The sequence below is a fragment of the Pediculus humanus genome, genomic scaffold (assembly GCF_000006295.1).
Source record: "Pediculus humanus corporis 1103172107734 genomic scaffold, whole genome shotgun sequence".
Lineage (NCBI taxonomy): Eukaryota > Metazoa > Arthropoda > Insecta > Psocodea > Pediculidae > Pediculus > Pediculus humanus.
The window spans coordinates 409,505-423,273 of record NW_002987337.1 but is presented as its reverse complement, the minus strand read 5'-3'; the positions used below and the strand labels follow the sequence as shown (position 1 = coordinate 423,273).

Below are 13,769 nucleotides of genomic sequence, written 5' to 3'. Positions count from 1 at the left end.
TACACATTTTCTTTATCTAACCACTATCGTCGTTATTACAACAACAACAACAACAATGTTCTCAATTTGATTTCGCTTCCACATTTTTTTTCTATTTCCATCATGTGACGAACAATATTGTTTTCGAAATCGACGTTCGTTTTCTATAAATCGAACGTACGAACGAACGTACGAACGGACTATCGAAAAAAAAGGTAAAAAACAATTCGTGACTTCATCTTATCATGAATTTGATGATAACGAACGCCACACCGTGACCGACCACCCTCACTAATGAGATATTGCGAGTCGAATATTTTATTAAATATTCCCGCGACAAACAAACAAACAAACGAACGAGCACACGCACTCACGCACATTCGAACATAATAATAATAATAATAATTTCAAGCATGCCAAACAGACATATTTAAACGAAAAATTCACGCTACGTGAACCCGTGAAAATAACGAAACACAAACAAATGACAAAAAAAAACGCACACGAGGTAGTATTTATTTTTTACTGATGTTTGTTTGTACACATGTATGTGTATGTGTGTGTATGTTGTTTGTTTGTTTGTTTTTTTTTTTTTTTTTTTTTTTTTTGGTACGTTTGCGTTGTTTGTTCGCGATCGTCGTAATTGTGCCGAACTCTCGACCCGGCAAATGTAACGGTAACCACGAAAAAAACGTAGCTCGCGATTCTTCGACCGCTTCAACGAAAAAAAAAATCACATCAAATTTCTCTTTTCTTCTCGTTATTATTCTTCTTATTCTCCTTCTTCTTCTTTCTTCTTCTTTCTTCTTTTCATTTTCATTCCGATTTGATATTTTCCAGCGGAAAAAAAAACTCGAATTTTGATGCATCGTCTCCTTGTTAATAAAAAACGTTTGTATATATTTTTCAAAATATGTAAACAATGAATTTATCCTTTCTTTCACTCACTCTCTCTCTCTTTCTCTCTCTCTCTCCCGATGAAATATTGAAAAGGAAAAACTTGAATTTGTGACGGGGGCGCCGCCGCCGCCACCGCCGCCATTTTTCATTATTTATTTTGATTTATTGTCGAATTCCGCGTCGTCCCGTTCAATTTGTAAATCATTCGTTTCACGACGCCATTTGCAATAAATCTGACACGGACAAAAATTTTATTTTTACAACAATAATAATAATAATAATAATAATAATAATAATAATAATAATAATAATAATAATAATAATAATAATGATTCTTCTATCCGTACGTACGAATCGTTAGCAAATCATTCGACGATTATCATCATCATCATCATCATCATCATCTCCTTCGCCATTAAAATCTAAAAATTCTTCCGTTATAGAATTGAAATCTGCCACACACACAAAAAAAAAGGAAATTTCTTTTTACGTTTGCGCCTCCCCCTTCCTTTCTCCACCCCTCCCCCCGTTAGTTATTATTTAAATCCTAAAATCGAAATCGTCGTGTCATTAGAATGTAAGGCTCGGCTAAGGAGGTAGTAAAGGTAGTTTCAACTTCCTTTTTAGCATCATGTAAATAAAAGTTGTTGGCAAGTTGGCAATTTTCAACTTCGATTTTGCGATTGATTGATTGATTGATTGATTAATCTTTTGTAGTAACAATGATTCGGTAAACCGCGTGTGTGTGTGTGTGTGTGAGAGAGAGATAGCGAGATACCAGAAAAGAGAAAACGTCATTTAGAATTCATCAAGTGGTGGCATTGAAATTGTTGTTTTTTTTTTTTTTCTTTCCTTCCTCCTCGTCTGCTACCACGACTACGACGACTACGACGACCTACTGCATAATTTCACGTTTCGAAACACACGCGAAATAATGAAATTGTTTCGTTTCGTTTCCTTTCGTTTCGTTTTTTTTCCTTCTTCTTCTTTTTTTCTTTCCGACCGAGAGAGAAAAAGATTCGGACAGCCAGAGAGAGAGAAAGAGAGAGAGAGATTAGGGGTAAAACGAAAAACGAAAAGAAAAACGAAATTTGATACCGTGCGGTCATGTTAAAATTTCACCCCCGATCTTCTTCTTCTTCCTCCTCCTCCTCTCTCCTTCGTTAAACACATAAACATCTGCGTAACGTGATCGGTAGGAAAGCCGTAGTAAGTAAGAAATGGAAAAAAGAGAGAGAGAGAGAGAGAGGAAAAATTTTCCGAAAAATTCAAAAAATTGTTTTCCACGACGAGGAAAAATAAATGCGTGTGAGAATCCAAGAAAATGTGCAAATCATACCAACGGAATACAAAAGAAAAAAAAAAAAGATGGCGATAGAAAAGCCGAAAATCTCGCAATTTTTCTTCTACTTCCTTTTTTTCTTTCTTTCAATTTCCGGTTTATTATTCACCTTTTCAAGTATTTTTTTTTCTTTTTTAAACCTTTCACAAATTATTAATTACAACCGAAAAAAACTTCTTCCTCCCCATAATTTTTAAAAAAAAATGGGATTCAGGTTTTGAAAAAAAAAGTTTTTTTTGTTTTTTGAAGAGAGAGAGAGAGAGTGTGTAAGAGAAAGAGAGAGAGTGTAAGAGAAAGAGAGAGAGTGAAGAAGAATTAAGGTAAATGATAAAAAAAATCCTCTCGACCCAACAAAATATATATATATATTCATTGTCATGGAAACAAGATGAAAATCAAACGGATTTCGTTCCATTTTCCTTTCCTTTCTTTTCCTTTTTCCTTTTTCCCTCGACTTGAAGAGAGAGACAGGGGGGGGGGAGGGGAAATAAAAGAAATGTCTTCTTTCTTTTCAAAAGTTTAATTTAAGAACCCAAAAAAAAAGGGTCTTAGGTATAAAATGACCGAATAATTTATCAATTCAAACTAATCCTTTTCCTGTAAGTTCTCTCTCTCTCCCTCTCTCTCTCTTCTTTTTAACCCCCCTTCCTCTCTCTCTCTCTCTCTTTCTAACTCTCTTTTTTTCTTTTTAAACGCTTTTCTAAATTTTACTAATTCACCACCTAATAATCGACTTGAAAAAAATTCTACTTTATTCGATACAGTATTACTGCTACTACCACCATCACTACCACCACCACCACCACCATAACCATTTGAACTTGTTTGCCTTGTTATAATTAGAAAGGAACTCGATAACAATCACACGAAAAAAAAATATAAAAAATTCAAAAATTCTCGAATGGCAAATATATATATATATATATATATATATATATATATTAAAAAACGAGTTACTATTTATTTTTTAATATTAGAAAAAAAATACACAGCACTTTCCGCAAATAATTTCAATACTAATAATGATAATAATAATAATAATTAAAATAATTAAAATTAAGAGAAAAAAAAAAGTTTCCGTGACCCGCGATAAGTATCTTCGGTCGAACACCCACCAACGGTACCCGCTCTACGGCGGTGTCAAAATAAAAAACCGTCGACGCAGCAGGTTCTCTCTCTTTCTCTCTCTCTCTCTCATCCGGTATTAATAATTAATTATAAATATTTGTGGAATCAGGTGCGTGTGCTGCGCTATGCTACACGCTTCCATTTAAACCTTTAAAACGGAAAACGGAATCCACGTAAACAATCTCGACAAGTACTCGAACCCTGAGAGTGTATTATCAATGCTAACCCTTTGGTATCATTGGGTACTTCAACAAATCAAGGCGATCGAAATTAAGGGTCAAGTTGACCCCCGCGAAAGTTAGTTCCCGTTTCGAATGACGTCATTAACATCCAAAGAATCGGGTATCGGTACTCACTTCCCGATAAGCACGTCACCTTCTTCGATACAAATTCAAAAGAAAGAAAAAAAGCAAACGAGACAACATAAACTTGGTACAAAGGAAGTGTTTGTTGGATTTGGTATAATTTCCCGGAAATCGCATTCGGAATGTATGAGAATCTTTAGACATCAAAAAACAAAAAAAAAACCGTTACGACGAATGGAAATTAATCGATGGAGAAGGAAGTACCCGAACCGAAAGGAAGAAAAATCAGAAAAAGCTCCGACGAACTAACGGAATCATTTAAATTAAAAAAAATGCGAGAAAGATTTTCACGATTAAAATCACGGTAAAGAAAAAGAAACCGTTTGCGGCAAAAAACTGGAAAATTCCAGCCTTGTTCGACAACAACAACAACTCCAAAGGATCGAATGCAACTTATCTCCGTGTTCAAAACTGATAAAAATCGACGGGGTTATTATCAAAGTTTTTTTTGCCGTTACGTCACGTCACGTGGGTTGGCAAGAGAAAACCGTCGTCGCGGCGAAATTAAATCGATTCGCATAATTAAAAATTAATTAAATAAATCAAACACACGTCGGAGAAAATTGTCGCAATTCGTCGAGATCCTTACTTAAAGCGAGTAAAAGAAATTCGTTATTTATGATTATTATTTTTCGCAACTATTTAAATAAACTTTTCCCGTCCCTCCCCTCCCCCCTCCCTAAAGGGAAAAAACACAATTTTACATTCGCTTCTTCCTCCGCCCCCCCCCTTTTTTTTTTTTTAACAGTACACAATTTTTTTCCCTTGTTTTTAGCCTTCACCACATTCCATTAAACCTTCGAGAATCGATTCAAATAATAATAATAATAATAAATAACGATTCTTACCTTTCTAAATATTCCAGTGATAAACTTATGCTATCATCCGGAGAAAATATTAATCTTTCTTCTAATCCGCATTGTTCTGGAGTTGCCAGAGGAACTGAAAACAATAAAAAAAAAGGCGCGAGTTTTAAATTTCAAATACTTAAAGCAAAATTTGTTAAATTTAAATTCATCACGAAATTAATTACCCTCCACCAAAAAAAAAAAAAAATGAGGGGTGCAATTATAAATCCAACAACAACAACAAATTCATCTCTTGTAAAACATTATTTAATAAAACCTTTTCAATTAAGGGCGACACAACATCGAATGCCACGTCGGAAGAAGGGTTTATTTATTTTTTGAATTAAAATCCCCCCCCCCAAAAAAAAAAGAGCATGCAGGAGAGAATACAGAAAGAGAGGGGGAGGGAACAAATTCCATTCATGCATGCATAAAAGAAAAAGGAAAAAAAAAAATAGCACTTATGTGTCAATTAAAGAATTTGATCAAGGGAAGTAAAAACGGATTAAATGCCAACGGCTTTATTATTATTATTATTATATACATACTCAACACACCGGTTTCACGTTGGTACGCACGCACTCACGCACGTACGCACGCACGTCTTAAGGTAATCAGCGTTTTTTTTTTTTTTTTTTACGAAGGAGGGACACGACGCGAGATTTTTAAATAAGTGACCGACCTTTCTATATACGCACAGAGAGAGAGAGAGAAAGAGAGAGAGAGAGAGAAATAAAAATATATTATAATATATATATATATATATATATATATATATATATATAAAATATTACTGCAATGCGTCGTTACGAAATCAAATGTCAAAAAACAAGTCTCCGCCATTTCAATGACGAAAAATAAATAAATAAATAAATAATTACCGACCGTTGGTTTGCATCAATCGCGAGAGAAATTTTAACGTTTTTTTTCTTTTCTTTTTTTTTTGAAATTGCATTCTTTGGTTTATTAAAACTTTTCCTCAAGAAAAAAAAAAAAAAAACCGCCTACGAACCCTTAACGAAATCCATAATTCTTTCTCTCTCTCTCTATCTCTATCTTCCTCTCTCTCTCTCTCTCTCTCTCTCTCTCTATCTCTATCTTCCTCTCTCTCTCTCTCTCCTCATTTTTTAAAAAGAAAACCCCCGCCCCGCCCCTACCCTTCCCTTGAAAAAAATTCTTTTACAAACTAATGAAAAGATTTACGAGGAAAGAAAAAAAAAAAAAACCCGGGGATGAGAATACGGTACGGATCCGGAGAGATGCTGCGTAAGGGTTACTTGTAAAAAAAACATTTAATTTAATTTAATTTAATTTTTATTATTATTTTTTTTTTTTTTTACGTTTTTAATCGTGAGAGAGATATTAGAGAGAGAGAAAGAGAGAGAAAACCTCTTGAAGACACGTTTACTTCAGCCTAAAACATTACCTCTATATATAATATATATATAAAGTACCTACGTGACATGTAAAATAAAGCAAACAACGTATCTATAACCATTTCGTAAAGTTGCCAACCTTGCAAAACAGAGAGAAAGAGAGAGAGAGAGAGAGAGAGAGAGAGAGAGAGAAAGAAATGTACCCACAAAAACAAAGGCAAACAAAACAAAAGGAAAAACAAACAGAGAAAGAAAGAGAGAGAGAGAGAGAGGTAAAAAAAAAAAAAAAAAAAGCCAACACTTACTTTGCTCTTTATTCTTCGCATAAAATTCTCTTCTCCTCTTCATTTCATTATGATATAATCCAGGCACGAGTTTATAAACGACATCCTGTAAAGCTTTGTCCAATCTCAGGTTCAAATACGGTTTCGTTTTGTGAATTTGAACTTCGCACACGGGACAAAAACTATGACGACTCAGGTATTTTATTATACAACTTCGGCAAACTAAAAAAAAACAAAAAAGAAATTAATATTAATAATGATGATGATGATGATGATGATGATGATGATTATTTTCTACCTTTAGGTGATTATGTAATTTTTTATTAACGTCACACAAACACACGGGAGGGGAGGGGGGAATGGGAAAGAGAAAGAGAGATAGATAGATAGATAGAGATCTTACCGAGATATCCAGTAGGCAGTAGGAATAAATATAAAAAGAAAAAAGAAAAAGATGATGAACTGAAAAAGATGAATTAATTGACGTGAAGAAGGTAGAAAAAAATATGAATCAAAAGCTGTTTGCGGTTCAGCGCCGGGTCTATTTACGTTATTCCACATGAAATCCAATCCGTGAATGGATTTCAAGTTTTGTCCGGTTGTAAGTCGAACAGAACAGGAAGGTCCCAACCAGCCAGGTAGACAATGTTATAATAATAATAATAATAATAGGTAATAATGTTGATAAATAAATACATAAAAAGCAAGAGGGAGAAAAGAAAAGAAAAAAAAAAAAAAAAAAAGGATTTTTTTTCTTAACCTTTTTTTTTTTTTTTTTTTTACCTTTGTGTTTTATTTACCACTCCCTTTCCCCTCTCCCCCTGGAAAAAAAACGTCACGGATTATTGCGTTGCGGTGTTGCCTTTTCTCTCTCTCTCTCTCTCTCTCTATCTTTTTTCTTTTTAAAGTTCTTACTTTGACGGCAGTTATTATTATTATTAGGGTTTTTTTTTTGTTTCTTACGTAACAATAATAATAATAATAATGATGATGATGATGATGATGATGATGATGATGATGATGATGATAATAATGATAAAGATGATGATGATGATAGTGTTTTTGAAATGTAAACGGGCGATTAGAGGATTCGTAATCTCATAATTACAAGAAAGTTATTCTTAAGGATTTGATTTGGGAATGCATACCCAGGAATGCTATGTATGTGTAGCTCTTGTTCCGATCTCGTCTTAAAGGCACCGAAAAGGGGGGGTGGGGGTGGGGGGGTAAAAAAAGCAGAATTCAATTTCGTACACCGCAGATTGGGCACATTGAAATCCGCATTGGGCAAACCCAAAAAACTTTTTCGAAAAGACAAAGAAAAATCTCGGTTTCGTTTCTAACGGCACAAAACAACCTTTCAATAAGGATCAGAAGAGACAAATGACTCCTCAAAATAAATTCTGAAAAATAATACACGAGACACATCAAAGTTCCTCGTAAAAGTCGTCTTGTCGATGACGACGACGATGATGATGATGATATTAAACCTAATAAATATTCAATTCGTAAAGTAAACACCAAACGGGGGGGGGGGGGCGGGGCGGGGGAGAATTAAAGAATTAATTAATTATTCTCTCGTTGATTTACCACGTCGAGATTATTATTATTATTATTATTATTATTATCACGGGTGATATCAACGCATTAGGCTAATCACCCAACCTGATAAATTTTTATTTTTATAAAAAACCAAACTCGACGACCGTTTAATTTAAAAAAAAAAAAAAAAAAAAAAGCCTCGGGAGCTTCCCGAACCCTCCCCCCCCTTGTTTTAAACCCATTTCGTGTAAAAATTAAAATCCTATCCCTTCTTCCCCCTTCCCTCCTCCCCAAAAACAAAAAAAAAATTTATAATCACCACCACCACCGCCATCATTGATTGTATTTTTTTACTTTTTTTATCACCTGTCACCATTTTTTTTTTTTTCACACACGTTTAAATCATTATAACGAGAATATAATAATAATAATAATAATAATAATAATAATAATTTTCCTTGGTATGCAATAGGAAATAATTTAAGCGGTGTTTTTACGTAGTGGAGAGACAGAGAGAGAGAGAGAGAGAGAGAGAGAGAGAGGAAAACGAGTTTATAAAGACCATTAAAAACTATCGGAATATGAGAATCGTCCATCCCGTCCATCCCGTCCATCTTTCCATCCGCAAAAAAAAAAAAGAAAAACAAGAAAATTAATAGTCATAACAATGCCATTTTACTTCGGACACGTACGATAATAAAACACGAAACCTTTTTTTTTCAAACATTCTCAATATAGTAATTTTTTTTTTTTTTTTTTTTTTTGTGGTTTTAACAAAATCGGGTTTTCTTTATAAAAGCAAAAAGGAAAAAGGAAAAGACGAGTTAATGCCATATTAATAATAATAATAATATTAATCCACAAACAACCAACTACCGGATTACTTTTTTTTTTTCGGGTATTTTTCTCACAACTTTATTCTGTCGCATATTCTCAATAACATTTTCATACCTAATCATTCTATCATCATCGGATTTTTTTTTTTTTTGGGGGGGGGGGGGAATTACGTTTCTCTCTTGCAGTCGTACCATCTTCGATAAATTAAAAGAAAAAAAAAAAAAAAAAACGAGAGGAAGTCGATTATTAAATGATTAAAAATAGGGCGTCGTGTTTTCATTTAGACGGCCCCATCACCTTGATAAAACAAAACAAGAATTTGGTCACATCCAGGTTCAGGTTTGTCGAAAAAAAAAAAAAAAAATTATTATTACGTGGGTGGTGGTAGTACTGGTATTAGTAGTAGTAGTAGTAGTAGTTAAATTTTCTTTTTTAACAATAATTAATTAATACGTTAGTCAAACACGTTGTTGTTGTTGTTGTCGTTGTAGTAGTCAAATGTAAAATTTAACTTTTTGCATGCAAAAAAAAACAAAAACGAAAAACAAAATTTATTAGCACGCGCACGCACACGCACACGCACACACACCGTCTAAGGTCAAATTTTTATACATTTTATGTTTGGATTATTGCCCGGAATTTTAAGCGAGACTCAAAAGCATAGAAATTAACGAAAAAAAAAAAAAAATACGTGCGTCACACAAAATCAATGGCACCCAATTTAAATTTTTTTTTCTTTCTCTCTTTTTTCTTTCTTTTTTGTTTAAAACGATTTAACAACATTTCATTCGACTATAATAAACCTTAAAAACTAAACGCAAATTTTCAATAAAAAAATTTTTTTTCCACAGTTAAAACATTTAGTCAGCCATTTAATTTTTAAATCAATTTTTTTTTATTTTTTTTTTAACGGGGAAAAAAGAGAAGAAAGGAAATCGAGAGAGAGAGAGAGAGAAGCAGACGAAATTTTAAAATGAAACACGATCACGTTATACAAAAAAAAAAAAAAAAAAAAAAAAAAAAAAAAATGGGGAAGAGAGAAACAAACAAAACGAGACGAATAAAAAAAGAAAATTAGCGACATCGTATTTATACCAACAAAAAAAAATTCTATATAGTCACGCAGTGAGAGAGAGAGAGAGAAAATAGTAATAAGAAAATTTTTTTTTTTTCCATAGAGTAATAATAATTAATCGATCGACCGGATGGACGAACGGACGACATCTTTCAACGATTCAATAACCAGAAGAGAGAGAGAGAGAGAGAGAGAGAGAGAGAAAACTCCTTTTCGTCATCGTCATTACTTACTTGTCGCAGTAGTTGTTGTTGTTTTGGTTGTTGTTGTCTTGTCGATGTAACAACCGAGACACACTTTTGCATAAATTTACAACAATTACGAATAGAAAGAATGTAAAATCTACTTACAAGAATGTAAACACTCGGCTATCGTCGTGGCATCGATGTAATATCCGCGACAAAGTCGACACACCAAATGCCTGTTCACTTCGCGAAGTTTTATTTTATTGTGAGTAACCGCCACCGCCGTCGTCGTCGTCGTCGTCATCGCCGCCATTTCCATATTTCTCATCAATTTAATATTTCGTCAAAAAAGTAAAAAAAAAAAAAAACACGTTTTCACGAACACACACGCACACACACACTTTACAAAACATGATCGGAATATTATTTCATTCGTTATTCTTATTATTATTATTTCCCCCTCATCATGCCGGAGGATACCTGAAACAAAAAACAAAAATTACATTAAATTAAATAAAATTCGTGGTTATCATTATTATTATTATTTTGGCTTCCTGCAAATTACGGTTCGTACTCTGAGAATCCATAAAAAAAAAAAAAAAAAAAAATACATGGGCTAGCTTAATTGTTGGGTTGATTCATTAACTTAACCATAAAATGATCGCATTAACAAATACTAATACTTGTTTTACTACTACTAGTAGTAGTACAAGTAGTAGAAGGCAGTCGAATGTTACAAAGAATAAAAATGGTGCTTAATACATTTTTAAACACCATTTCCTTTACGCACACGCACACGCACACGCACACACGATCGAAATAAATCTAACGATTGGGTTAAAGAAAGATTCTCACACGGTGCCCTTGAATAAATTCTCAGTGAAATGACGGAAATGATAATGAAAAATGGTCGGCCGACCCGATCGCATATGCACGCACGCACACACGCACGCACGCATGCACGCACGCATAATAAACAAGTACTACAATTTTTTTTTCTTCTCGAAAGCAGAAGAAAATCGAACGGATTTCGAAATAAAAAAAAACAATAATAAACAGCGCGAGCGCACGAACCCACTCACTATTACCGTTCTTCAAAGTAAAGTGTTCTTTTCCAAAAACGTCAAACTATAAAAGAAAATATGCTACGAAAAATCATGGCGAATTCAATAATAATAATAATAATAATAATAATAATAATAACAAAAAAAAAAAAAAACTCGATATATTTTAAGCAGTCATCCATTCAAAACCATCTATCGAAAAAAAAAAAAACACTTTTCAACTTTTTGAGAGGGGGAATTTAAAAAATAACGGAGAACAACAAAAAAAACACGTAAAAAAAAAGGTTTCGAAAGATGTTGATGATGATGATGATAATAATAAGGTATTTAAAAAGTGACAAAGTGGAATAAAAACAGTTAGAGATGTAAAAGTAATAAAGAACCAAGTTTGGATCAAGGGGGGAAAGATGATGTAAAGAAGAGTAGTCGATACGGTAATGGTGGTGGTGGTGGTAGTAGTACTAGTGGCAGTAGTAGTAGTAGTAGTACTAACAACAGTAGTAGCTGGAATAGTAGTAGTAGTAACCGGTAAGACTCACACAAATCATTTTAAATTGAAGACCATTGGACGGCTATAATATCCAACACGCCGAATACGTAAGGACCCGTCGAACCTCTACGAGTAAGACCAGATAAAAAAAAAAAAGACGATAATAATGATGATGATAACTTATTATCTTTAAACCACTTCACATATTTTATTCTTCAACGTCATCCACCATTTATCTATCTTTTTTTTTTTTCATTGTTATTATTTACATAGGGGGAAACGAAGAGAAAAAAAAAAAAAAAAAAAAAAAAAATGAGGCGTTGATGGGATCCGTGATGTATAAAAAAAAAAAAAAAAAAAAAATTGGAAGAAGAAGAATGAAGAATTCAATGAAGAAGAAGAAAAAAAAAAAAAAAAACGAAAAGATAAAAGCTTTCCGATATTCAAACGATCCTCTCACCCTTGCCCGCCCCCCCGTGCTCCTCCTCCCCCCCCAAAAAAAAAAAGAATTCGTCCCGGAGAACTGGGAAACTATCTCCATCACTATTATAATATACAGCAACAACCTATTTTGCCTAAACGGAAACGCGTTTTGAAATGCGATCGAACGTTTTTCGTTTGTTTGTTTGTTTTCTGTTTGTTTTTGTTTGTTTTTAAATGACAACGTATATAATATAATTTTAAAAGTCGAAAATTCCGTTTGTTTCGAAATCTCACCATTAAAATTACAATGTCGCAATTTTTTTGCTCGACAAGTTTATCACAATCAATCAGACCAAAAAACGCGATTCGGATCGTTTTTTTTGGGGGGGGGATATTAATGATGATGATGATGATGATTTTTTCCAAATGGTTTATTTTTTTTTTTTCATACGATTAAATTTTTCTTAGTGTGTAAAAGCATTTCGATTCATATGTCGCACATGCAAGCACATTTGGTTTACGTTTTTCTTTTTTTTTTGTTTTTAAATCAATATCATTTTTTTTTTTTTTCTTTTTCGAAAACGGAAGTTTTACACCTGGAACGAAACAATCTAGAATACTATTCTTTCGTTTATTTATTTAATATTTTTTTAATTCGTTGCATTCACTAAAATTATTTGTTTTCATATATACGAACAATCGAAAACGTAAAAATAGAAAAAAATTTTTTGACGTGGCAGGAGTCGAATGCAAAAAATGAAAACAAATTCTCAAAACGTTTTTCTTTTTTTTTTTGCATTCAATCTCCTAAATGAGAATTTTAAATTTTTTAATCTTTCCGGTAAATCCGTTAAAAAAATAAAGGGGGCGGAGGGGAGAGGGGAGAAATAAGAAAAATATTTACCCTTTAGTTAAATTTTCATATTTTCACCCGCGTCGTTTATATAATAAACGTTTCAAAGAAAAAAACTTTAAATTCCCTCCATATTGTTTTTTTTTTTCTTGAGAGAGAGAGAGAGAGAGAGAAAAAAAGAGAGAGAGAGAGAGAGAGAAAAAAAGAGAGAGAGAGAGAGAGAGAAAAAAAGAGAGAGAGAAAAGAAAAATTTAAATATCTTTAAAACTTTTATAGAGTTTCCTCGGGGTAAATTTTTTTTTTTTTTTTTTTTTTTGAATGAAAACCGGAAACCCTCCGCCATTTTAATTCATTTTCAAAAAAAAAAAAAAAAAACAATATTAACTTGTTCCCTTTTTTTAGGTTTCGTCAAAAAAGGGTAAAAAAAAAAAAAAACAGGTGGGAAAAACCAACGAAAGAACAAACAAAAAATTCAAACTCGTTCGAAACACAAAACAAAACATGATTGTTGTTGTTGTTGTTGTTTCGTTCCGATGATCGAAAAAAACAAATTTTTGGGAAAAAAAAAATTTTTGGTCATGTTTCATTTAGTCTTTTTCTTTTTTCGCTCTTTTATACTTTTGCCAAGAGGTTCTCTCTCTCTCTCTCTCTCTCTCTTTTTCTCTCCTTTCTTTGTACACATATTTCTTTCCCGCCCCCCGTTGGTCCCCCTTCTTCTCCGGTCGTAAAATTAATACGCCGGCGAAAAAAAAAAAAAAAAGTCTTTAAATGATTTTTTAATGACCGCCAACTTTTTAATCATTTATAAAAAAAAAAAAAGTATTTTCTTTTTTGCTCTCGTACATACGCAAACACGCACACGCACACGCACACACACACACACACACAACGATGCATATTTGAAAAACTTGTATCTCGATTGCACATTTCACAAAAAAAAAAATCCCATGAGTGTTTATTGTTTATAACATTCGACTTCCTTCCTTTCTTCCACCTCCTCCTCCTCAAATTTTAAACTTCGGAGTCGAATTAGAAAAATAAAGAAAGAAAATTTCGAGGACGAAATTTCTCTTTTTCC

The 13,769-nt window shown here is 33.0% G+C and overlaps 2 protein-coding genes across 2 annotated transcripts; both read right to left on the bottom strand.

The window, feature by feature from the left end:
* Nucleotides 1–4,558: 4,558 nt before the first annotated feature.
* On the bottom strand, nucleotides 4,559–6,783 carry Phum_PHUM328750 (polycomb complex protein bmi-1, putative; the record flags this gene model as incomplete). Its single annotated transcript, XM_002427509.1, has 3 exons — nucleotides 4,559–4,656; nucleotides 6,244–6,444; nucleotides 6,708–6,783. The coding sequence occupies 3 exons, from the start codon at nucleotides 6,781–6,783 to the stop codon at nucleotides 4,559–4,561; spliced, it is 375 nt and encodes a 124-aa protein (XP_002427554.1).
* A 3,235-nt stretch (nucleotides 6,784–10,018) lies between these two features.
* Nucleotides 10,019–10,189, bottom strand: Phum_PHUM328740 (polycomb complex protein bmi-1, putative; the record flags this gene model as incomplete). The annotated part of the gene is made up of 1 exon (XM_002427508.1): nucleotides 10,019–10,189. The coding sequence occupies one exon, from the start codon at nucleotides 10,187–10,189 to the stop codon at nucleotides 10,019–10,021; it is 171 nt and encodes a 56-aa protein (XP_002427553.1).
* Between the last annotated feature and the right edge of the window lie 3,580 nt (nucleotides 10,190–13,769).